Source organism: Drosophila grimshawi, unplaced genomic scaffold (assembly GCF_018153295.1).
Source record: "Drosophila grimshawi isolate 15287-2541.00 unplaced genomic scaffold, ASM1815329v1 contig_1369, whole genome shotgun sequence".
Classification (NCBI taxonomy): Eukaryota; Metazoa; Arthropoda; class Insecta; order Diptera; family Drosophilidae; genus Drosophila; species Drosophila grimshawi.
Window position 1 is genome coordinate 3,876,859 of NW_025062891.1, and position 25,057 is coordinate 3,901,915.

Genomic DNA, 25,057 nt, shown 5'->3' on the forward strand with positions numbered 1-25,057 from the left:
TGATTAATAACTAGTATTTGTAATATAAGTAATACAATTAAATATCATCGCAAATTTCATTTTATTTCAATGCAAGCTAGCTTAAGTTGAACATATTTCATATTTGATATACATAATAATAAAAACTCTATATATAGTACAATTTGTAAAGAGATGGAAGAGAAGGATGAGACAGAGGCTGAGGAGGAGGAGTAGGAGGGTAGGGTCATTACTTATGCGTACCTAAACCAAGCGCTACTAATGTCTACATTTTCAAATATAACAAATTTTAAGAGAATATGCGAGACAATCCCAGCAAGGATTTCTTAATCGATGCCATTGCTGTCAATTGTTGTCAATTGCTGTAACAGGTTTTGCGTACTCCCGCCAAAATATTGCTAATCTCATCATCCTTGCGCTGTTGCTGCTGCTGATGCTGCTGCTCGAAGAGCATTTCGCCAACACCAACGCCCACCCCCACGCCCACCATACCCGGTCCGGCATTGCCCGCTGTGGCAAAGTGATGATGATGATGATGATGATGTGGATGGGAATGGGCATGGGCGTGGGTGTGGGGATGATGATGCTGCTGCATGGCTGCCTCTGCAGTTGGTGGTGGTGGTAGTGGTGGTGGTGCTGCTGTTGCTGTCTGCTGTGGCAGCAACTGTGCACTCGCTCCATTGGCCTCATAGTAGTTGCCATAGTGGAGGTAGCTGCTCTGCATGGGCTGTGCATAGGCCCCGCCTGGCGCTGATGTTTGCTGGAACGGTACGGCTAGCTGCAGGGGAAAGGCAGCCGCCAATCCGGTAGAGTAGGGCAACTGGGTGTAGTAACTGGTGGCGCCAGTAGGTGGTGCTGTTGGTGGCGGTGGTGGTGCCGCCGTTATCAACATGGCATTATTATAGGCCTCCGCCTCGTAATCATCGTAATTCTGATTGGTGTCTGGATATTTAGTACACTTCTGAGTGCCATTATTATCCGATGTCTCCTTCAGCTGATCATAGTCCAACTGCTCGTTGCTCTGATAGCGCAGAAAATCCTCATACTGCATGCCATACGCATTGGATAGATAATCATTGCTGCAGTTGCTGTCTGCCATGGCTACCGTATAGCTGGAGCCTGGAGCTGCACTCGACGTGACTGTCGCAGTGGACATGCTGGAGCTGCTGTTGCAATGTTGCTGCTGTTGCTGCTGTTGTTGCTGTTGTTGCTGCTGTTGTTGTTGCTGCTGTTGTTGCTGCTGTTGATGCTGCAGTGAGCTGCTGCTGCGCATTGAGATGGTGGCATCGTCATCGTTGGCACTCGACACGGGCGGATAGAACGTGCCCTTGACGGAGTGCCCATGATCCAGGAGACCACGATTGTTGCACGTCACATACATGCCACGTGCGGCAACAACTGCCACAGAGCTGGCCAGCGGATATGTTGCATATAGACTTGTTTGCTGCTGCTGCTGCTGTTGTTGCTGTGCTTTTGACTTCTCGTCCGACTTGGCCAGCTTCTCGCTGCGCTGCTTGCTGGCACGGCTTTGCGTCGCCGTCGCTGGCTTCGTTAGCTTCTTGAGCAGCAGGGAGCTGTCGAAGCTGGGATTTGTTGTGACCGGTGAGGATTCATTGCAATTGGCAGCTAAGCTCTCAATCTGATCCGTGCTATCCGCATTGCTGTAACAGTCCACGGAGCTGGGCGAGAAGCTCGGCTTCAACGGCTGCTCGTATAGCCCGCCTACATTTTGGGGCGTCGAGTTGCGGCTGTCGTCGGTGGGCGTGTTATAGCTGCCACTGGTGGCTGTTGCAGACAGTGGCGGCGTTGACAGCTTAGGCGTTGTCTTAGACGCTGCCATCGCTGCAACGGTTGTTGTCATCTCACCCGACGGCTCCTTGCCCGGCTGTGATGAAATGGTGCGCAGTTTGGATTGCTTTCGCCGACGGGGTCTGTATTTGTAGTTCGGATGCTCTGTCATGTGTATGACACGCAAGCGTTCCGCCTCCTCAACATACGGACGCCGATCCTGCGGCGTTAAGGAGCGCCACTTTTTGCCTGTTAACAGGAGCATTAGTTGGAACTATCTAAAATAATAAGTAGGAATAGTAACTTACCCAACATTTTGCTGAGATCGGCATTATGCAGGTCAGGATTCTCGTCGGCCAGCTTCTTGCGCTCGATTTTGGCCCACACCATGAACGCATTCATTGGCCGGCGAATGCGCGACTCTTTGGCACTTTTTACTGACTGATTACCTGGTCCCGGTCTGTACTTCAAATCGCTGGGCATGGCCTTGTGCCGGTCCAGATAGCCACAATTCGGTGCACATATGTCACCCTTGTAGTCATAGCTCCACATTGACGCCGGCTCAATGGGTGAATGCGATGCCGCGCCCACTCCCACTCCACATTCATCCTGGCCACCAACAATCATACTTGCATGCGGATGTGATAAGAACTTGTTCAGCATTGATGTGCCGCCTCCCCCTCCACCCAGGAGTGGTATATTGCTGCTGATCAATGAGGCACCGCCTCCGCCACCGCCCACACTATACGCACTGGACACCATCGGTGAGTGGCTGTGACTGTGCACAGAGAGCGCCGCTTCGTTCATGGAGTGCTCATTCTCGTAGCCGGCGCTCTGTATGGCTGGTGAGTGTAGGCTGGGCGAGGAGTGCTCGCTGCCCTGCCTCACATGGTAGATGCTATCGCTGGGACTCTCGTGCAGCAGTCGCCCATCCGATGCCAAGTAGCCAACATGCTCCGGATAATCGCTACCAACGGTTGAGTGGCTATATTCCGGTGTACGGGACACAAGTGGATACTTCTTAGCACTAAAATGATAAGTGCAATAAAATGGAAATTAGAAAGTTGTAGAATTAATATCGGAGAAAATATTAATATAAAGGATAATCTAATATGTAAGATAGAGTATCAAGTATTTCTTTAAATCTAACGTATATTAAAAATAAAAACGAATTAAATCTGTGCTTTGTACGAATTGTTCACAAAAGAAATGTGTCAATGCTCCAATGAATTAATGTGTCCTTTCAATCAAAGGACAAACATATATATATGAACTGTCCTTGTAATATGCTCTTGCTTATACCCTTTATGAGACATCTCTAATTCTATAAGAGAGGTATACTTATATCCATCAGAGTTCAGGCATAGTCAGTTTCTTGACTAACTATAAATAGAATTTTGAAATATTTTGGTTTCATTTATAACAACTATTTAAACCATAAAGAAAGACGGTCTATATAATAATGGGAATTGAATTTTAAAGTTAATAATATTTCTTTTGAGAGGATTCAAAGAGAATATATAAATTTAAATGTTATTTTCATAAGCCATAAAAATGTGATGAATTGAAAACCAAGCGATATGGCAAATATATTTTTGGCAATCATGAATGTTATTTATGATACTAATTTTGGCAAATACATCAGCTTTGTGTCGATGTATATTTTTATTAATCTAATATGCATTCAACAAACTTAAGTCTCAAGATTCTAAATACTATAATGCATACATTAAATAATAACATTTGCCAATTTCGACAGAGTAGAAAATGTGGTTTTAAGTTATTTCGTCGAAGATATCATGACAATAAAAAAAACCCATATAAGACAGAATAAGTTCTCAAAACGTTTTTGTAGCTTGAGAAGTGAATTCTTCGATATTTAACAGAATATTTACAAACTCATTGGATGTTAAGGTGTTGCCTGTTGAAGCTGTGCAAATCCTAATTAGAGATAAAATCGCTGAAGCATGTTTCTCATTGTTTTTATGAGCTACTGTTAAAAATTACGTACAAGAAATGTCGGCAATGCTGGCCTTATAATGATATTTAAAATCGCCGCTAAATACGTTGACAATTTTCACGTTTGCTGGCACGCAGAATAAGAAAAGAAAAAAGCGAAAACGAAAACAAAGGTAAAAACTTTGCGTTCATGGCAGACACCAACGAGCACAGAGAGAATGGCCAACACGAAGAGAGAAGGGGGAAACGAAGGGCTGGAAACTGGACCAGGTCCACAAGCTCGAAGGCTGCCCGGCAACGTTTGCGCTCCTTAATGTCAGTGGACATAAATGTAAATTGGGCGCGTGCAGCTATTGTATTATCAAAGGAGGCCGCCAGGTTGCAGGGTAAGCAAAGAAGCTGTAGTTGAAGCTAAAGCTGAAGCTGGAGCTGGAGCTGGAGCAGGAGCTGGGCCCCCAGACCTTTATGCATAACTTTTAAAAGTTGCGACATATCGACACATTTCAAAGTAATTCGGCTTCCAGGAATTCAAGCAGCAGCAGCAGCCGCAGCAGCCAAACGAGACAAGTTTAAATATTACCAATGCTTCAGCCCTGAAACTCGCTCCCTAAGGGAGAACCCCCGACGCCCGGACGCCTGGACGCCTGGATGCCCGACTTTCAACATCCGACTCCTGTCTCGGTTCGCTTCAGTCTCAGTGTGTGTGTGTGCGTGTCTTTTGGCCCCTGGCTCGATTTGTTACCGTTTGAATTTATTGCTGCCCACTACACTTTTGGTCTATTGTCTTTGCTGGCTGACTGTCTGGCTCTTTTGCCTACCAACTTGGCGAAACTGAGCTAACATGAGCTCGGCCTAATTGTTAGCTGCAACCATAGGCGATGCCAGCCAGGGGCTACCTTGGCGCAACTAGGCGCTCTAGTTTCATGCTTTCTTTGGCCAAACGAGCATTCGAGCCGACACAACTCGACAAAGTTAAGGCCCAAAAACCAAACAGAGACCTAGCCCCCAGGCTGCAGCTATAGATACACGGCATCAACTGGATAATTTATTGAGGGTTCCTGGTGACATCGTTACGTTTTTGATATTCGGTTGCGACTGCTGCTGCTGCTGCTGCTGCTAAATACTTTACCGAGGCACACAAAATTATGCCGTCCGGATCTGTACGCCTGTCCAACTGGTCTCTGGGTTCTGACTTGGGTCTTGCTTTGGTTCGCTTTGCTTTTTATCCTAAGCGCGCGCTCACGATCCACGACGATGCGGCTTTAGCTTTGGCTTTGGCTTTGGCTTTGGGCTTAGCCACCGGTCCGAGCAGCGTCTCTTAGCCATGGCCCTGATTTTAAAATAGGACACATACAGTGGCCGGTAAGTTGGCATTTTTATGCGCGCAAAATGTCAACATCTTTGCAAAATGCCACATATTCCACATTGCGGTCCTCTGTCCACCACTGTCTGTTTGTCTGCTTTCCACTCGTTGTGCCTCCTTTATGTGCCCTGTCTCTCTATCTCCCTGTCCACTGTCCACTGTCTGCCGTCCACTGTCCGACGTCCACCGTCCACCGTCCACTGTCTGCTGTCTGCTGTCCAAGTACTGAACGTCCGCGCTGACTTTGCGGACTGTGGACTGTGGCAACGTTTTGTTTACGACAACCGCAACGGGGCGACTCTGCTGGTGGCTTCAACTGCGCCTTCAACATGCTGCTGCTGCTGCTGCTGCTGCTAACTTGGCTAACTCACAGCTTGGCAACTTGCGGCTGCCGCAAAGTAGGCAACTTTGGCTCTGGGCCTTAACAAGCCCGAAAAAACTTCATTCAGAAGCCGCATTGATCTGGGGGAGAGAGTGTCAGCCCTTTAGCATATTGTGATTCATGTGTCGCTGCTCGAAGACAGCCTTTTAAGTCTTATTCCTCCCCGCCACAACTCATTCCCCTATTCCCATCCCCATTCCCATCTGAATCCGATTTGCTTGCAACAAAAAAACAAAAAAGGCCGCATCGTTTTGTTGCGGTTTTATCCACCGTGTTTTAAATATTCGGTGTTAATTATGAGTCGGATGATCAGATAATACAATGTTTAAAATCTGCATAGTTATTATGTTAACTTGTCCAACAAGCGCATCGAGCGAAAGTAAGTAAAGTTCATTCCTATATAGATGTGAACTTGTCGTACTTAATTCACACGTTCCAAATATCTCCAAAGCATTTGCTTTCAAGTCTGAAGAAAATTCTTAGACTACGGAACCAAATACACATAAATTTGGTCAGATATCTGGCACGTGTGAACTTAACTTTGACTTTGTTATAGGAAATCACAAGAATGAACTGCCATATTACATCTCTTATTACATTTAACCTCTTCGCTGCGATTTTGGATAGTCTTATAATTTAATACCAAATGATATATATTATATCCTAATATAATATATAATATCATTAGACTTATTACTACCTAAGTTTTTCCCTAGATTTTATATAATTCAAATATTATGTTAAGCTTCTGGTCATGTTATAAACGTGAGTTCTTTAAAAACTTCCCCAAGAAACCTATCCAAATCTCATCTCTCTCTCTCTCCTAAGTATTATTTAAAGCCTTTTAGCTTTGCAATAAGATTAAACAAAAATATTTGTATGTAATATCTTTATACTGATTAAATTAGCCGGACATATTTTGATGCATTCTTAGATTATTTAGACTGCAGTTAGATTAAAATTTATTTTATTTAAACTTATGCATTTTATCTATCTATGTCAAATACGGCACAGTTTTTGCCATGTAAATTTCAAATCTGTAACAAAATAAACTATTTAAACAGCTTTATTCTTTTTACCAACATTCAAAAGACTTATACTTTTAAACTTGGCTAGTCTGGAATCGGAGCGATTGCTGTCAAATCACTAAAATACCTTTTCGATTTTTGGGGACCAATTCTAATATTTTAATATTAACAACATTCTTCAGATTATTACTAACTTTAAGAAACAGCATATCATACTCATAGTTTTTACATTTTTTAATTATATGTGATTAGATTAGATATGGATACATGTCAATAAGCATTATTTATAATTTTTCTGCTAATAGAAATTATATTATTTAGCAGTTTTCTACTAATATAAGATATATTCCCTCAGTGCCACTAACTTTATTCATTTATTAGCTTGCTTTACGCATTTTCGGGTGACATTAATTAAAACACATCGCATTATTGCCGGCCATATTGAGCTGAATATGGTTGTTGTAAGCTTGTGGTAATAAAAGCCATTTTGGTTTTTCTGCGATGCCCACAGAGTGGGTGTGGCCTGCATAAGATGCAGCATCTGCTTTGCTCCATTTGCAGTCTATTGGCTGATGGTGCCAGGCGCCCCAAAACCCGAATACATTTGTTTCCAACTCATTTCACGTTGCCTCTACAACAACAACAACAACAACATAAAACCAGTCTGGCCCCAGGGACGGAACGGGCCAGGCCAAGACCTCAGTGTTGGCTGCTGTGTGTTGTTGCCTCTGCTGTTGGTTGGCTGTGTACTGTTGTTGTTGTTGTTGTTGTGGTGCGAAAGCGACTGAGGCCCAGGTGTGATGTACTGGAATAACTTAACGACGCAGTCGATACGCATACATATGCATAAGCATGTGCGTGTCTCAGTATCCGTATCTGTATCCGTATCTGTATCTGTGTGTTTGTATTTGTATTTGTATTTTTATGTAGATGCTGGTTGTTGTTGACCAATAAGCATAAACAGCTTCAGCATCCGGCCCGGGTAACCGCCATCTTAGCGCGTTCGCTTTAATGAACCAACAACAAGAAAAGGTAAACGCAGCTACCTGTGGCAATTTCTTGACTGTCGAATGAGAGGCCACCATAAAGAAAAAGAGAGCAAGGGGCGAGAGAGAGCGAGAGAGAGAGAGGGAGACGCAGAGCGAGAGCGAGCGACGACCGAGATAAATGCCCTTAGCTCTGATCTGCTTATATTTGCGTTGCCATTATATATATATATATATATATATATATACATGGATAAGATTCCTACACATAACTCCGTATATAATTAAACTAATGAAGCCAAGCATTTGGCGCTGCAGTTCTCTCCGGTGTGTCTCTTTAGGGCCCAACCGATCATATTCCAATGCACGAGAGCGCTCAGCATAACAGCGAAAAAAATAATAAATAAATAAATAAAAACCGAGGCCGAAACGCTGCTGCGAATGAGTTCGGCTAATGAGGCTTACAACCGTCCTCAAAGAAACAACGCAAGACCCAGTTCTCACACACAAAAGCCATTTTAAGAGCATGAAAAAGACAGACCCAAGAAAAATGTACTGAAATGTAATGGATTTTATCACGCACATACAAAACAACTCCCTCGCTTAGTTTGGCAGGCAGGGTAAGTGCTAGTGCAGATAAATATACAATACAATCTATAACTATGTATAGAAACATAAAGCTGAATTAATTATGGTTTAACCCATTAGTATCAAAGATTTATTCAAATAGTTTGCTTTAAGGCGCCTCAAAAATTTAAGCAGTTTTATTTAACAAAACGTTCTCAGCTTTCCCTTCCAATTAGTTGATAATAATCCAATGTAATTGTATTTAATTGCTAATTCCTAAAGCGCTTGATAGCGTCTTATGCTGAATATATAATTATAATCCTAAAATCTAAATTTTTGTATTATATAAATGGTCTTAAATATACTTCAACTATGGATGTTGGTTACTGCATATAATGAAATCCCCTCATTTCGATGTTTGTACTTAATTCAGAATCCAACAAGTTTGATAAAAACTTTCATTATATCATTATTAAGAAGAATTTGTACACGACAAATTCATAGCAAGTATTATTTCTTTAATTAAATCGGTTTAATTATCTTAAAACATATCAAAACGTTGTTAACACGGAGTAAAATATTATTACAAGTTAATTGGCGTATAAATAATTATAATAAAATGGGTATGTTTAACTTATTAGCTTAGACATTAATTATCTTGCCAACTTCTGATTTATATTCCTGTCAGCAGGAAGCATTTAATAAAAGGTACTTTTTTTATTAATCTTTTATATGAATAGGAAAAATATATCTTAAAGCGCTAAACTTGTTAGACTTGTACAAAATGCAAATCAATTGAGATGGATACTCCAGTTGGCCGGTTTAAATCTTGGTTAAATTGATGTGTCTACGTATTTGGTGGATTGATTTATAGAGCAACATAAAAACAAAACCCGAAACCGTGTCGTCATCGCATTTGTCATCTTTCACAGGATGACGACTAGCTGAACACAAAAAAGATCATCAAATTCCCAATTTTGTGACAGAATGTCAAAAAATATTTCGATCTTTTTTGTGTGGTACAAAAATACGAAGAAGTCTTAAAGGGTTTTTAATATATTCCATACATTTATACAAGAAATATGAATTCAAATCGTAACCGGATGCTACTTAAGGTTAGTTGGTTAAATGTTTGTCTATGTAAATATCTAGCAGAGCTATCAGGGAGCTTAGATCAAAACTAAATCATTTTAATGAGCGAAACCGCATGGTGACCTCTCCGCAACGTATATACAATGTTTATTTTATATATTTTATGTTGCCCTCTGGGGTTATTTTTTCTTTTCTCATACTTTTCGACTTTCTTGCTGACCACGCGGCTCGGACGCGTTGTGCTCTTGGTTTACTTTCCACTTGACCAATTCCGAGTCCGAGTCTGAAGCTTGAGTTTTTGAGAGCCAACCAAGACGCTCGTTCTATTCTAACTATCTATTTACATATTCACACAGAACGCACACAGTGAAACGAAAAAGCGGACACACGCATACAAGTGCAAGTGCTTCAAGTAGATGTATCTTGCCATTGGGGAGCTGGAAGTGGGGGATCTCCTTAAGCATAAACAAAATCTAAGCTAACTTTCGTGTATATATATGTATACATATATATATATATGTATATATATATATACCTAAACATCCCCTTCGCGTTGCTTTAGCTGTCGTGTTGTGATTTTTTCGTATCTCCATCTCTAGCTTTGTATGTGTGACTAAGTCTTGAAATGGCCCCCCACCCCGTCATAGACATAGTCTGTGCTTTAACTTTTATACATATATACATTTATATATATATATATATATATATATGTATATATGGGAGAGCCAGCGACATATACGAGACATCTAGAGAATTTCTTCACCACTACCAGTGCATTTTTCCATTTTTCATTATGGTTATTATCTTGGAAGATATGTATCTTCGCTACGGTTGGATATAATTAAACAGCGAAAAAAAAGTGTGTTGTTGTTGTTGTTGTGTTTTTTTTTTGCATGGGAAAAATGTAAATATTACTTGTAATTTGTTAGCAGATGATGTGGATGTTCGTGATCATATGAGGGTTCCATTTTATACGGCTATACACCAGCTATACAGCAACGGCTACGTTTCGTGGTAACGGTGACTGCGATGACGATGACGACGACGACGACGACGATGGTTGCAGGTTGTTGTTGTTGTTGTTGTTGTTGCTGTTGTTCTCGCTGTTGTTGTTGTTGGTGGTGGAGGTGGTGGTGGTGGCGGTGGTGGTTTGTGCTTTGCTTTAGCTTTAGCAGGGCCAGCAGCATTTTGCTTAATGTTGCATTATTCCGTTAGCTTTTTTCCCTAAGCGACTGCTGGCCGTGGTACCATTTGGCCCAGAGTACCAACTACCAACAATAAATTTGCTCATTCGTTGCTTTTGTTGTTGTTGTTGTTGCTGTTGTCTTTTAACTGGCATGTGTGAATTTGTGTCTATTTGTTGTGCGGGTGTATGTTGTATTTTAATTTGTGCTAGTTTAAGCCCTAACCCACATTAAGCACTTGGATTTTGCAATGATTTTACTTTTTGCTTAAATTATACATTTTTCACATATCAATTTAACACAATTAGGCACTTTTTTTTTTTAAATTAGAAACAGGCTCTTGCTCTTTCACTTACACATCACACACGCATTATTATTATTTATTTCTTTTGCTTGAGGATTTTAATTTTATTTACAGTAATTGTTGTTGTTGTTGTTGTTTTTTTTTACCGTTGGCAGTTGGTTCTACGATCCCACGTTAGCCAATATCAAGAGGTTGGCGAAACGCGCTTACGATCACGAAAAGTCTTGCGACGACTAATGAACGTATCTGGTGCTTAAAATCAAGGGCTTCAACATTTCACAAAAACAAAACCGAGAGCGGCTTGCCGACGCCGTTGTTGTTTTTGTTGTTGTTGTTGTTGTTATTGTTGCTGCTGCTGCCTTTGGCTCACAAGTTTACAATACACTTGGGAAAATGTACAACACAACGCATTGGCATATAAAACGGACCTACTATATACTACTATTATAGCAACGGCAACAGCTATAGATACAGATTCACACACACACACACACACACACAGATACACGCGCTGCACTAGTATGTAGATATTTATGATTATAAGCGCAACGCGCAACAGCCGCAGCTGCTGCCGGAGATGAGAGATTTGGCTAGGCCAAAAAAAAAGCGGTCAGGAGAGACACATGAACCACGCCGATGACAAACCGCAAGCTAACTAACTGACAACTGCCAAACTGCCAAACTGGCAACTAACAACTGGCGAACAACTGGCGAACAACTGGCGAACTTCACTGTTCAGTGTTTAGTGCGCTGCTGCTGCTGCTGCTGCTGTTGCTGTTCTCACTCTCTCCCAGCCAGTGGTGCTCTGTGAACTGAACTGAGATCTCCGGACAGCGACTCACACAGTTTGTCGAGTATCTCGAGTCGCAGTCGAATGCATAAGGCCAAAAAGCGCACGAGCAAAACCTTTTGCGCAGTCTTAGCCCAACTTGAAGCTGAGCACCAGCTACGACCCCAGAGAGAGATACAGGGAGCGATATATATATATATATCTAGAGAGAGAGAGAGAGAGAGAGAGAGCGATAGAGATAGAGAGCGCACTGTCAGCTGCCCAGCAAAGCGGAACGAACGCAGGTCTCATTCTGGGGCAAGTGTGCTCAACTCCAAGCACCGATCTCAGCCACAGAGCAACAGAGCAACAGAGCAACAGGCAACGTGCGGCAAGTTCTTACAAATCGAAATGAAACAGACTTATTTAATATTCTTTCTCGCCGAGTATTTTACAATAAAAAAGTCTCGAGCTGAGAGCAGAGCTAGCTCCCGCTCCCGCTCCGTGTCCCTCATCCTCCTTGTCTACGGCAGCTGTCGCATACACTCACAATATGACTAAAACCTGTTCTCGGTCTTTCAATGTGTTGTGGGAGAGACGACTTTGCATTTGGTTTGTTTCAATTGGTGGAGGCCCCCAAACGGCTGTGTATTGGTGTGAGTGCCAGCCCCAAATACATGACTTGCATACACACACGCACACTCACACATATGCACACACATAGATATGTATATGAGTAAGCACACAGCGCAGCGTATGCAAATATTGTTACATGCGGAACCTTTGTAGCTACTACGGTTAATAAGTATATGATCATATCTGATGATCTATCTATTTTTTTTTTGTAAATATATATTTAGGGAATTTATTAAATATATAATTAGAAAATTAACGAATTAATTAATATAGTTAATAGTATAGTATAATTTAGTTTAATAACAAATCCAATAAATAAATATTGAATAAATTCAATTTATAATATTATAATAACCAGGATCCACATTTGCCATTGTATCACGAAAACAAAAACTATATTACTGGGAAAATTTAAATATATCAGTTACATTATCAAATATTTGTGATAATCAGCAAATATTTCTAATAAAAATCGTTATACAAATTAAATAACCTATATTAATATAAATACCTAAAAATTGCTTAGTTCCTAATAATGTTAAATTTATTATATTGATGTATCTTAAATCAGATGTACAAGAGAATAAGATGTAATATAAGTATAATATATTTTCAAAACTATCTTTAAAAAGCAAACTTGTTACATAAAGAAATCTCTAAAAATGTTAATATCAATTTTATACATACAAATTAATAATGATAAGGTGAGAACTTTGGCAACGGATGTGTTAGTAATTGAATAATGTGCTATTTAAAAACTGGGCAAGATAATCGAATATACAGAATCCATTGAAAGTCATTCAGTAAATATGGCTATAAAAATTCAAGTATTTTATACCTACTCATGTAGATGTGACCAATTAAATGACCAATTGTCCTTTACAACGAACTAATAACACGCAAAATGACACAAATCACATTAAGTTAACTCAGTTACCCGTTCTTGCCTTACGTATATTATGTCAGTAGTTATTAAATCTTATCATCTTATCACTATTTCGCAGTCAAAAATGAAACCAACCTTCGAAAACCAAAAATATTAATATTCAAATAGAGCCATATTTAATTTTTATTTCATTTATCCACCCACTTTTGCATGCAGCCCAAAACGCCGACTGATTGGTATCCGCAATGCGATAAGCTTCTAAATTGCATATTGCAGCAACTAAGAGCAAAAGCCAAGCCCAGCAACGGATCAACTGCCAATGCACAGGTACTTACCGAAAACCAACCCAAAACCAGGTAAAAGTGCATTTGGCCACGCGTAAAGCATTTATTTTACATATATATATATATATAAACATACGCACACTCACACAAAACATCGAAGCACAGAGTTCATAATTAAGCGCCAGAATGCCAGAAACTTTGCTTCTCAGTCGGCGACGTGGGTTAGATGCAAAAATATTTGTTTATCATATCGCGATAATTGCCGCCGGCGCTCGCTGGGTCCGTCGATTTATGCCAGGGCTCTGGCGAGCCCAGGCCAGGCCAGGACAGAACAGACTGGGCAACAGCCCGGCCAAAACAAAAAGTCAAAGAAGACAACAAAATAAAAAAACAACAAAAAGAAAGAAACAAAACACAGCCACACAAGCGTGTGCCGACCGCCTTTGAGCTGGAGTTGGAGTTGGAGTTGAAGTTGCAGTCAAAGTCGTCGGGGACTGAGGATGAGGATCAAAGCGTGCCTCGGCGATGGTGGGTTACAAGTTTTAGCTTAATGGTCCGGGCAACGGCAACCTATGGCCCGCTGCGACTCATCTGCTGCTGCTGCTCCAAAAATGTGGGCGTGTGACACTTGAGGTTGCTATCGCCTGCGAATCTCTGCTTAAATGCAACGCAAGAGGGAAACAAAATACAAATTATTGATAAGCAGATCGGCCGGCTGTTGCACTGGAAGAAACTGTGATGGCCACACAGCCAGACAGTTGATTGCTGGCCACGTGATTTCGCTCAGTGTACAAGCTTCAGTGATCGCAAAAGTATCGCTGTAGGTGCAGTTTGCTCTTATCAGAGATGAAGCTTGGCACACGTTGGTCCAGACTCAGCCTCTCTGTCTCTGATGCAGTCTTTGAATGAAGCTGCTACAGTACACACATTGATGTTGATTGCTGTCTGCTGTTGGTTTTGCCTGAACGTTTTGGGTTATGTAAGCCGAAGCCGGTGTGATGAGGTCGTTGTGTGTTGTGTGTGCAATACCCGCCTGTTAAAACAACCGCTGCGGTAGGTTTGAGTGGCAGGCACTTGAATAACTTGAAATATGTCGATATAAAACAAAGGAGTGTATTTAACCACGGGCAACATAATATTCATACCTACAATACATGCCCACAAATGCTATCATAATTAAATTGAACGTATTTGAACTATGTAACAGTAATTAGAAACGCGTCCAGGCTCTTTGAATTGTAAGCACATTTCGCGCCAAAATAGTGCTGTAAAATATGTGCCTTCGTTATTTCCTATCGTTTTGCAGCACTAAAATGTAGTTATCGATGCCCCGATAGTTTCAATTACTAAATGTAGTCATCGATATGAATATACATTTTTTCATTCCATCACTACGTCGGTATGGTGAACGCTCAGTTGCGCGCTGATTTTTCTAACAAAATAAAATAGTTTTCGTGTGGTGTGAAATATTTAAAACATTAAAAAAGGATTTTTCAATTGTTACAAGTCACAGTCAACAACATGGACTTCGGCGGCACTCAGTCGCTAAGCAGCATTTTACAGCCGGAGGAGCTGCAGCTAGTGCCAGACAAGATACAAGAAAAACTTTCTTCTTACATTGAGAAATTTTCGGACGAATATTGCAAGGAACGGGCAGCCGCAAATCGCCTAAGTAAGTGCAAAATATGTAATCCCATTCTTAAACAAAAATTTATACGAAGAAAAAGCCGGCACATGCAAAATGAAAAAAAAAACAGTACAAAGCAAAATGGTAAAATCTACGACATTTGAGGTGTACACACTGGTCGTGTGTACACACTTGCACATAAATACTGCAATTTTTCGCTTGCAAAAATTGTTTCCCCATTAAAGAATTAAAAATAACGTGAACTGAACAGTAGTATTAAGGAAATAAAAGCATTCCAAGCATGGATCTCAGTGGTCCACAATCCCTGGCACACATATTTGCGCCAGATGAGCTGCAGCAGCTGCCAACCGGCTTGCAGCACAAATTGAAATCTTACATTGACGGCTTCTTCGACGAATATTGCAAAGAGCGAGCGGCCGCTCATAGGCTCAGTGAGTAAAGTTGCAGACAGCAGTGAGGCAACTTCGACTCCACACATATATATATATATTTAATTTTTTTTATCAACTATATTTTTACACCTTTCTCTTTCTTAATTATTTATTCTCTTTTCCGCTTTGCGCTCTTCTAAGGTGAAACGGAACAAAAGAATGAAGAGTTGCAAAACCAAATTCTCGACAATCAGGTAAAATTCACCAACTTTGAGCAAAATGTGACAGAGCTGCGCACCCAGTTGGATCAAGTGTCCGCTGAACGTGATCAACTGCTGGAGTCTGTTAAGACTTATGATCAAAATGCGGCGACGCTGCGCAAGGAGAAGGTGTCCTTTGTGGATGAGCGTGACTCGCTGCTCAAGGTGATCGAACGGCAGAATGGTGAGCTGGAACGGCTCAAGCAAGATCTGCAAACGTATCAGCAGCAGCTGAGAGCCGCCATCACAGCCAAGTGTGAGGCGATTGCTCGCTTGGATGAGGTGCAAAGCAAAGAGCTGTCGCTGGACATGAAGGAGCGACGGCTGGAGAGCGAGCGTGCCATGCTCCAAAATGAGATACAATTGTTGAGCAGCGATCTGAATCGCAACAATGCCGAACTGCAGAATCTGCGTCGCGATCACAACATGAACACCATGCATTTGGAGGTGCGTCTCAAGGAGAAGTGCGACGAGCTGCAGATAATCCAAGGCCAGAATGCCCAATATTTGAAATGCATTGAGGATCTGAACAAGAAGATTGAGGACCTGAATAAATCAATGTTCCAGCACAATACGGCAACCGAAAAGTTCGTGGACACCCTCAAAAAAGAACTGGACACCAAGCAGAAACTTGTTGATATCTATAAGAATGCCGATTCCCAGAATATCGCCGAACGCAATGAGCTGCTTAAGGGCATCTCGGATCTGAAGCGTATGCTGACCGAGACCACCGACCAATATGGTGAACTGGAGGCCGAATTCCAGCAGTACAAGGAAGCACATACCGATGAGTTGACGGCGCTCAATAAAACAATTGACTCGCTCAAGCAAGAGATTGCACACGCCGGCGATTTGCTGAAGGAGGCCCGGGAGCAGAGTCTTGAGAGCGCCATATGCAAAATGGCACCAACTGCCGCTGTGGCTAATCGTCTGATGCGCTCGGATATGTCGCTGACCGAGCTGTACTCGCTGTATGCAAAGAATTCAGAAGAGCTCGAAGGAAAGAATCGGGAGAATGCCCAGCTCAAACTGCAGATTAAGTCCATTGTCGAGGAGATCAATGAGCGTGCGCCTGTCTTCAAGAAGCAGGACGATGACTACATCAAACTGAACGAAGCACACACTCAGCTGCTGCGCCAGCGCGATGAGATCGTCGAGCAGAAGCTGAGCATCGAACAGGAATTGGAGCAGACACAATTTGATGTTACGCGCCACGTCAAGGAAAACAAGAAACTGAAGCAATCGCAAGTGGATTTGAGTCGCCAGGTTTGCCTGCTGCTCGATGAGCTCAATTGCCTGCGTGCTGGCGTCAATCGACCGCGCAACCAGTCCCAGTCCGGCATCATACACAATTCGAGTGAGGCCATCAGTCGGGATCTTGTCACATTCGATTCGATTGCCGAATTGCAGTCGCAGAATGTGAAATTGTTGTCGATGATACGGGAATTGACCACCGAACTGGAAGCGTATGAGCTGCGAAACGATCAACTGCAGCTGAAGGCCTACGAGGAGAAATTGGAGAAGGCCACGAAACGTTTCGCTGAAATAGACGAGGAACTCAACCAAAAGAACAACACAATTGCTACACTGATGGCCAAGTGTGAGCACTACAAGAAGCTCTACTTCGATGCCCAAAAGAAACTGGGTAGCCAGATCATAGACATAGATGATTCCATCATACTCATTGACGAATCCAAGTTGGAGCAATCGAAGGCTGTTCATAATGCCCAGAAACTGGAAGCGGAAGCAAAGCTGGAGCGACGCATACGCAGCCTGGAGCAGCAGCTGGAGAATGAGTCGAAGAAATATGCAGCGCTGAAAGAGAACTATGAATACTACACCAGCGAGAAGCGCAAGAATGATGCACTCGTCCAGGAGCAGTTCGATTCGATGCGCAAGGAGGTCCGTGAACTCACCTCCGGCAATTGCAAACTGATCAATGCCAACGAGTTCCAGAAGGAACAAATTGAGCTGCTGCAAAAGGGCATCGCTGCGTATAAACAACAGATTGCCGCACTCGAGGATCGCACCAAAAACTATGAGAAGACGATCATCAAGCACGAGCAGACCATTCACATGCTCAAGGATGAGGTGATGACGGCTCACAACAAACAGGTGACATCCGAAACGGAGACGCACAACCTGCGCCACGAGAATCGTGTGCTGAAGGACACCACGGCACGGCTGCAGGCCGAAAAGGAGGGCTACAATCGCGAGCATCAGAATCAGGCATTGTTGCTCAACAATCTGGAGTTCATCAAGGCCAATTTGGAGCGCTCGGAGACGGAGGGACGTCTGCGTCTCGAGCAGCGACTCGATGACACTGTTCGCGAGTTGTCTGCCCAGCGTCGTCATTTCTACGAGGAGGAGGAGAAATTCCGCGGAACATTGAACGAATTCAAGCGTCAAACGGAAACGGCCAACAAGTTGAAGGAGGAAGAGCGCCAGCATGCCGAAAAGTGGCACAACGAATTGAATGCCGTTCGCGAGGAGCTCGCCGCCAAGGTCAGCCAGGTGAATGATCTCAGCAAGAAGCTGCAGGAGAGCCTCACCCCATCCAAGGACGAGAATCCAATCACTGCGGCCAACAAAAAAGCGCGCGAATTCGAGTTGCGCTACGGGCAGGCTAGAATCGAAATCGAATCCCTCACGAAGGAGCTGGCGAAGACGCGTGAGCACGGTGATCAGTTCTACAAGATGTCCCAATCGGCAGAGAGCGAAATCAAACGATTGCATGATATGCACGCCGATATCGTGGCCAAGGCCGAGGCGGAGATCAAGAAACTCAAGAGCTCCGAGGCTGAGCTGCAGACGCGTGTCACCGATCTGGAAGCTGAGCTGATGCTCAGCAATGTGACCGAACAGAGCAAGTCCACCAATCAATCGGATCAGCTGAAGATCGCCCAGGAAGAGCTCAAGAATGTGCTGGAGAAACTGACCGAATCTGGTCGTGCCATTCGCACGCTGCGCGCCGAGAACTCGACGCTTGCCGAGTCCTTAAATGCCGTCGAAGTCAAGTATGCCAATGAAATGGTATTGCACTCTTCCGATATCCAAGAATTGTCAAAATTCAAGACAGACTTCTTGAAGGTAAGTCATCCACATACATATAGATATATATATAGTTCCCCCAAAGTCTCAGTTTTATTTAGTTATTTAATGTCAACTAAAGTCAGTCGACATAATAAATATGAAAACTAAAAATAGATTAAATTAAGAAAATAAGAAATATTTATAAGATTTCGGGAGATATTTAAATGCAAAGTGGTCCAACATTTGTTGCACGGATTAGAAAAAAAAACAATCAGACCAAAAAACAGAAATATTTAGTTTGAATTAGTTAAGCCCAATCACAAATGCATGCGAAAATGTTATACACCAGACAAGACGTTTAAAATTGAGAAAGAGAGTACTTTGAATTGATTACATGACAAAGACTATTGTAGTCATTGCCGAGGAATAATTAGTAGTACAGCGATTAAGAGAAAGTGGGAAGAAGTAACGAAATTGTCTAAAGGAAACAGCATTGCTCGATAATTAGTTAGGGGGACACGGTTAATAAGGAGGAGTCAATCGGTGTATGGAGGTCATAGCGACGAAGAAAGTAAGAATTGCTTTTGCACAGATTCCAATAAAGTTTGGAGATTGATTGATATTGAGGGGAATCCCTACACAGGATTCGTATTCCACAATTTGACGTACAAGAGACGTCAAAAGTATCTTCGTCGTATAAGCGTCATTACATTTCTTTCTACCAGTTTTTGACTTACTGACACTCTTTAATTTTCTCTACCTTGCTTGGAGATATTCTTTTTCAATTCCGTTCCGAAAACTAATTGAATGTTGTCTGGCAGGTGCAAGACGAACTGAATCAACTGAAGAATGGTCGTGAATCGCTACAAAATGCCCACGATGAGCTGCTGAAGGCAAACGCCGAGGCACAGATCACGCTGCAAAAGGAGATGGAAGAGTCTGAGAAGCGTGTGTCTGATCTGAATGCGCTCAATGCCAGTCTGCACGATCAGATTGAGGCGCTGACAACAAAATTGGCTGCGCTCGCCCAGACTGCGTCGTCGACCAATATGTCGCTTAACGAATCGCTGATGGAGGCGGCCACATCCACAATGGAGCTGAGCAGCTCAATGACGGCCATGGATGAGATCAAGAGCAGCGAGCAGTTGCTGAAGATTATCAAATTCCTGCGCAAGGAGAAGGATTTGTATGCGGCCAAGCTGGACATACTGAAGGCGGAGAATGCTCGTCTAGTGTCGGAGCACACGCTGCTGCAGAAGAAGGTGGATGAGCTGAACGGTTATCTGAAGCAGGAGCGCTCCAAGAGCGAAACCGATGTCGTCTCGGCGTCCAAGCACGAGGCAGTGCTACGCAAGATCGAGACCCTCAATGCCATCACCGACAGCAATCGCATTTTGCGCGAGGAGCGCAATGCGCTGACAAAACGCGTTGCAGAGTTGACGGAGCGCATCAGCAGCGTAGAGAAGGAGCTGTTCCCGCTTCAGTGCGGCAACAAGGAGCTGACCTCAAAGATCGAGGAGCTTAATGTTGAGAACACCTCGCTGCGCACCGAGGCCATCAAGTGGCGTCAGCGTGCCAATGCTCTCGTCGAGAAGAGCAACAGAAATCCCGAGGAGTTCAAGCGCCTGCAAGCGGAGCGCGAGAGTCTCGCCAAGCTGCTAACAACCGAGAAGGAGGTGAATAAGAAGCAGTTGGACGAACTAACGTCACTCAAGTCGCGCCTCGAGAACGAGATTCCGGCGTTGAATAGGAATCTCCAGATGCTGGATGAGGCGCGTAAGAAGCAAATGGATGAGTCCATGTCGCTGAAGCAGACGAGCACACGGCAGGCGCAGGACATTATGGAGCTGAAGAATCGGCTACTGCAAAAGGAGGAGGAACTGCTGAAGGCGCAGGAGGAGCTCGAGACAAAGGATAAGGTCATCCAGGACAAGGACAGCAAGGAGATAATGCTGCGCAAACTGGCCAAGCGCTACAAAGACTACTACACTGGACTCCAGGCACAATCCGGTGGCACGGACACCGTCGCCGAATTGGAGAAGGTACGCTCCGAACTGGACGAGCTGAACAACACGATGCGCAGCACCAAGGAGCAGCACGAGAAGCTGCAAAAGGAGCACGACGAGCTCAAGGCACGCTCCAATGTGGAACAGGCAAGCGGCGAGTCCAAGCAAAAGATCGAACAGCTGCTCCAGGAGCTAACCGTTACCAAAACGGAGCTGACCAACCAGGAGTCGGCACTCGCTGGGACCAAGACTAGCTACGATGAGACTGTGCAGCGTCTGGAGAAGGAGCTGCAGGATCACATTGCCAGTAACAAGGACATCAATGCTCGGCTCCAGCGTGAAAACGAATCCCTCCACATGCGCATCAATCAGCTGCAGCGTCAACTGGGCAACCAACAGTCAACCAAGCCATCCACCAGCTCCGTGGGCATGGCCGAGAAGGGCAGCATCTCGGAATCGTCGCCACGCACAGCCAATGTGAAGCCCATGTCAGGTTCGGCCACTGTGCAGCAGTCGGCAACGGTGACGCCATGGCGCGGCGGCGAAACACCTCTAGCCAGCATACGACCCATATCTGTGCAGAATAGTCGCACGGCGGCCATACTGCCGACTAGTCAGCAGCCGGGTGCGACCACCTCGTCAACTTCAACGTCCACATCCACTTCATCGGCAGCCGCCGCCTCAGCTGCCGGCAGCAGCAGCACCAGCAGCAGCAGTAGCAGCAGCACCACCAGCTCTTCAGCTGTGGGCAATACGGCCCTGGTGCCGCCACAGCAGCAGGTGCATACCACTGGCAGTGCCACCTTGGAATCGATGGCCTCCTCATCGCCGACATCCTCGCATACCGATTATATGCCGTCGACTAGCTCCGCTTCGGTCGCCGTTGCTGCCATACCGCCGATGGGGGCCAGTGCAACGGCGGCGGCGGAGAGCTCCCAGGAGGCGGAGAGTGTCCAGCATCCGCAGCAGAATGATGCACAGCTCTTTGTGGGCGGTGCACAGCAGCAGGTGGTGGCTCTCGTTTCACCACGTGTCGAAGGCTCATCGTCGTCATCGTCGAGCAGCACAACAACCACATCGACGCCGACGGTGCCCAGCGTTCAGGATGCCAGCACTCAACAGCAGCCGAGTACATCGGGCAGCAGCAGCAGCTCCTCGACGGTGGTCAGCAGTCACAGTCGCCACACGCCGTCCAGCAGCAATGTGACCACCACCCAAGCGGGTTGCTCCAAACGTCCGCGCGATGTCGAAGGCGACTCCTCCACCAATGCCGAGGAAGGTGTACCCGAAAAAATAGTCAAGCTGGCGAAACGGATGCGTGTACCGATGCATGGTGGTGAATTGTCTGCCGGGCACATTGGTGACTCTGGCATGGATGTGGATCAGATGCCCACGTCGTCGCAGCGTGACCAGGAAGATGAGATTCAGGTCGTTGACTCTGACGATGATGAGGAGGAGGAAGATGCCCTGGGTCCAATCGATGGTGGCGATGCCGAGCAGGAGGAGGGCTACGAGGACTCCTACGAGCAGGACAACGAAATGGAGGATAACGATGGTGCTGACGATGCACCCGATGAGCACAACGAAGTGGACGTTGAGCAAGTGCCGGTGCCTGCTCAAGCCGAGAGCCAACTACTCACCAATTCACCCGCCACCACCGTGTCCACGCAGCAGGAGAACAATCAGAGCCAGGCCATAACCAGCGGCAGCGGCGAGTCGAACACACTCCAAATGCCTCAGGCCGAGGCCAACTGGAAGCAGCAGGCGCCCTCAACATCAACGGCTGCAGCACAGCGAGGCCGCACTGAGAGGTGAGTAAAGTGAACGAGAAGTGGTCTTTGACAAGATTGTACATATTTCCCAAATTCCCCCCACAGCTCTGTTGAAATTGTGAGCTCGCCCCAAGTGTCCAACTTTAGTGAGCAACAACAACCCACTTGCGTCGAGGCAGAAGTCGATGGCACAGCTGTAGCGGAGGCTGCTGCGGCGGCAGATGATGTTGCCGGCACCAGCGCCAGCACCAGCGTTGATTATACTACAGCTGCCGCGGGCAGCTCACCTCAGAAACCAAATGAGGCAGCTGAGCAGAGCAGCAGCACCAGCAGCGGCATCAGCATCAGCCACACTGCGGAGGCCAAAGACAACCCGGACGAAGGGGAGCCGACAGGCGCAGAGAATGTGAGCGAGGCAGATGAGGCATTTGCTGAAGAGACAACAGCTGGACAGGCCGAAGAATCCTCCCAGCAGCTTAGCAATGAAAGTAAGTGTATAGAAAGATGACGACATGAAGAAGAATGAGGGAAATCTATTACTATTATAAAATCTGCTTATTTTCGATTAGATCCCAATGTGGGCACCAGCCAATCTTTGGAGACAGAGAATCAGGAAAATCCGGCTGAAGGACCCTCGGAGGATAACGAAGGTGCCGATGGTGTATCTTCAGAAGGCGAAAAACAGGCCGTTGAAGTGGAGGTAACCCGACAAACATAGTTGATTTTTTTTTACAATATTTAATAAATGCTTATCCCTCTAAATCTGTGCACAGGAGGAGGGTCGCGAAGCGGAAGCCACATCGCCATCGGAGAACACACGGTTCCGCAATTTGAGGAGTGCTGTACCCGCTCGTCGCGGCGGTCGTTCCATAATGCGCGGCAACAATAGTAACAGCAACAACGCCAACAGGCCGGCACGCATTGTGTGGCAGCGTGACAACGCCCCAGGCAATATGCGTGGTCATCCCGGCATGCAGGATCACAATAACATGCCCAGCGGCTCGCCGAATAGCAATCGCATATTCGCGAATCGTTCGCGCGGCCGTCGCCCGATGCGGCGTCCAGGACCAAACAATTTCAATCCCGGCGGTGGCGGTTATCCGTGAACGAGTCGTGGAGGACCATATAATCCATACTGTTAGTTTATAAGGCCTCTAGGCATTTAAACATAATATTATATATTATAAAACTGATAATAAGATTAACATTAAATGCCCAATATTACAACAAAATCATTCAAAAGTTAGTTTTGTTTTTTTATTTGGTTTTGTAAAACCCTAATTCTGGAAAATTGTAGATGTGTCCTCATCTAAGATCTTGGGCGTTCCTTCTTTTCCTTGTACAGCGCCAACAGGGAGACGTTAGCCACTTTGACGACCTTGAAACGGACACCGGGAATATCACCGACGGCGTGACCCTTGCGACCGAAACCGGCAACCAACACCTCGTCGTTCTCCTCAATGTAGTTCAAGCTACCGTCACGGGGCACAAATGCAGTGATTTTCTTGCCGTTCTTGATCAGCTGCACTCTTACGCACTTGCGGATGGCAGAGTTAGGCTGTTTAGCTTCAACACCACTGCGGACAGAGAGAGTAATGCAAAAGTTAAATTTGATATGCCTCAAATTAGATATATTTGTGTAATTGTATTTGGGTAAATTAAAATTTGGTTGTCCTTGCTGCTGGCGATAACTCACAGTATAATCCTGTGATTTGATTTTCAAAAATAAACAAAACACAAAAATATACTGCGAGACATCGACAGTGGTGGGCTTAACAGATCTATCTATATATGTATATCAAATTGAAAACACTTCTAAATAATGTATAGCTGATAGATGTCCACTTACACCTTCTCAAGGACAATGCCCTTGGCGTGAGAAGCACCGCCGAAAGGATTGGCCTTCCATCTGGTGCCCAAATGGGCCTTCTTGTAGTCCTTGTCGGCCCAACGCTGGTCGCGACGGTGATTCACATGCTTTCTGGCAGTGCGCAGACCTCTAGGCTTGCCTGTAAATTACAATAAACATTTCGATTTAGTTAACTTTTTGTTGCTGGCCATAGAAAACAATCAACACAATTGTAAACAAATGGCGAATTCAGCGGCGTCATTTTAAGGTTAGTTTGAAGCAGACACAATGAATTCGAATGCACTCGAAAATTTGCACAAATAACACTTGCATTTATTGAGTTATATAGCAACTTTAAGGTAAAACAAGACTTTGACTTGTTATATAGCAAGATTCTTTTGGTATTTGTCGATTTTTAACAGTTAAAAACTTGCAGACTTAATTTGCAAGTTTTGGTATTGAACGTATTGAACACATTTTAACGCCGGCCAGTTTCAATTCACTTACATTAACTGCAACAAAATTGCCGTAATTCATTTTGCACTCGTTTTGAACGACTCAATATGCGTATTTCACACAAAAACACTCTTTTTAACAACTCACCCATGATTTTCCAACTATCTCAGGCAATGGCGGAAATAAAAGAAAGAGGAAGAGCCGATTTCTTGTTCTTCGCATTGCTTGCAGGGCTGATTGTGACATCGATATATAGCGATATGCCAACGCTTATACGATAGTTTGTGGAACTGCCAGCTCACCACAGCAACTCTGTTCTAAAGTGTTACCCATTAAGTAATTTATTAATTTAACTGTCATTCGAATAGTAATTACCCTACAAAAATTTAAAATATTAGTTATGATCACCATACACTTTAGAATACTTAATTAAGTCATACAGCACTTTTGTGTTT

The 25,057-nt window shown here is 44.3% G+C and overlaps 3 protein-coding genes across 4 annotated transcripts; 1 reads left to right on the top strand and 2 right to left on the bottom strand.

The window, feature by feature from the left end:
• Positions 1-77: 77 nt before the first annotated feature.
• On the bottom strand, positions 78-10,218 carry LOC6560272 (putative transcription factor SOX-15). Its single transcript, XM_001987267.2, has 3 exons — positions 10,060-10,218; positions 2,076-2,794; positions 78-2,016 (listed from the first exon to the last, which is right to left on the bottom strand). The coding sequence occupies exons 1-3, from the start codon at positions 10,110-10,112 to the stop codon at positions 335-337; spliced, it is 2,454 nt and encodes an 817-aa protein (XP_001987303.1). The 5' UTR covers positions 10,113-10,218; the 3' UTR covers positions 78-334.
• Positions 10,219-14,672: 4,454 nt separating this feature from the next.
• LOC6560273 (nucleoprotein TPR) lies at positions 14,673-23,532 on the top strand. 2 transcript variants are annotated; one of them, XM_001987268.3, is made up of 6 exons: positions 14,673-14,879; positions 15,428-18,576; positions 19,341-22,336; positions 22,403-22,785; positions 22,867-22,997; positions 23,071-23,532. In XM_001987268.3, exons 1-6 carry the CDS (start codon positions 14,729-14,731, stop codon positions 23,401-23,403), a joined length of 7,143 nt encoding a protein of 2,380 aa, XP_001987304.1. In that variant the 5' UTR covers positions 14,673-14,728; the 3' UTR covers positions 23,404-23,532. The 2 variants fall into 2 exon arrangements, with proteins under 2 accessions (XP_001987304.1, XP_032591060.1); XM_032735169.1 differs by lacking the exon at positions 14,673-14,879 and adding an exon at positions 15,115-15,286.
• Positions 23,533-24,787, bottom strand: LOC6560274 (40S ribosomal protein S23). Its single transcript, XM_001987269.2, has 3 exons — positions 24,750-24,787; positions 24,147-24,306; positions 23,533-23,874 (listed from the first exon to the last, which is right to left on the bottom strand). The coding sequence occupies exons 1-3, from the start codon at positions 24,751-24,753 to the stop codon at positions 23,607-23,609; spliced, it is 432 nt and encodes a 143-aa protein (XP_001987305.1). The 5' UTR covers positions 24,754-24,787; the 3' UTR covers positions 23,533-23,606.
• Between the last annotated feature and the right edge of the window lie 270 nt (positions 24,788-25,057).

Excerpts from the sequence above, each read along its gene's own strand:
- LOC6560272 (XM_001987267.2), bottom strand. The coding sequence starts at position 10,112 with ATGGAACCCTCATATGATCACGAACATCCACATCATCTGCTAACAAAT. Across the intron at positions 2,795-10,059 it reads CATCTGCTAACAAATTACAA|TGCTAAGAAGTATCCACTTG; the intron begins GTAATATTTACA and ends TTATCATTTTAG. Across the intron at positions 2,017-2,075 it reads CGATCTCAGCAAAATGTTGG|GCAAAAAGTGGCGCTCCTTA; the intron begins GTAAGTTACTAT and ends TCCTGTTAACAG.
- LOC6560273 (XM_001987268.3), top strand. The coding sequence starts at position 14,729 with ATGGACTTCGGCGGCACTCAGTCGCTAAGCAGCATTTTACAGCCGGAG. Across the intron at positions 14,880-15,427 it reads GGCAGCCGCAAATCGCCTAA|GTGAAACGGAACAAAAGAAT; the intron begins GTAAGTGCAAAA and ends CGCTCTTCTAAG. Across the intron at positions 22,786-22,866 it reads CCAGCAGCTTAGCAATGAAA|ATCCCAATGTGGGCACCAGC; the intron begins GTAAGTGTATAG and ends ATTTTCGATTAG.
- LOC6560274 (XM_001987269.2), bottom strand. Across the intron at positions 23,875-24,146 it reads GGCATTGTCCTTGAGAAGGT|TGGTGTTGAAGCTAAACAGC; the intron begins GTAAGTGGACAT and ends CTCTGTCCGCAG.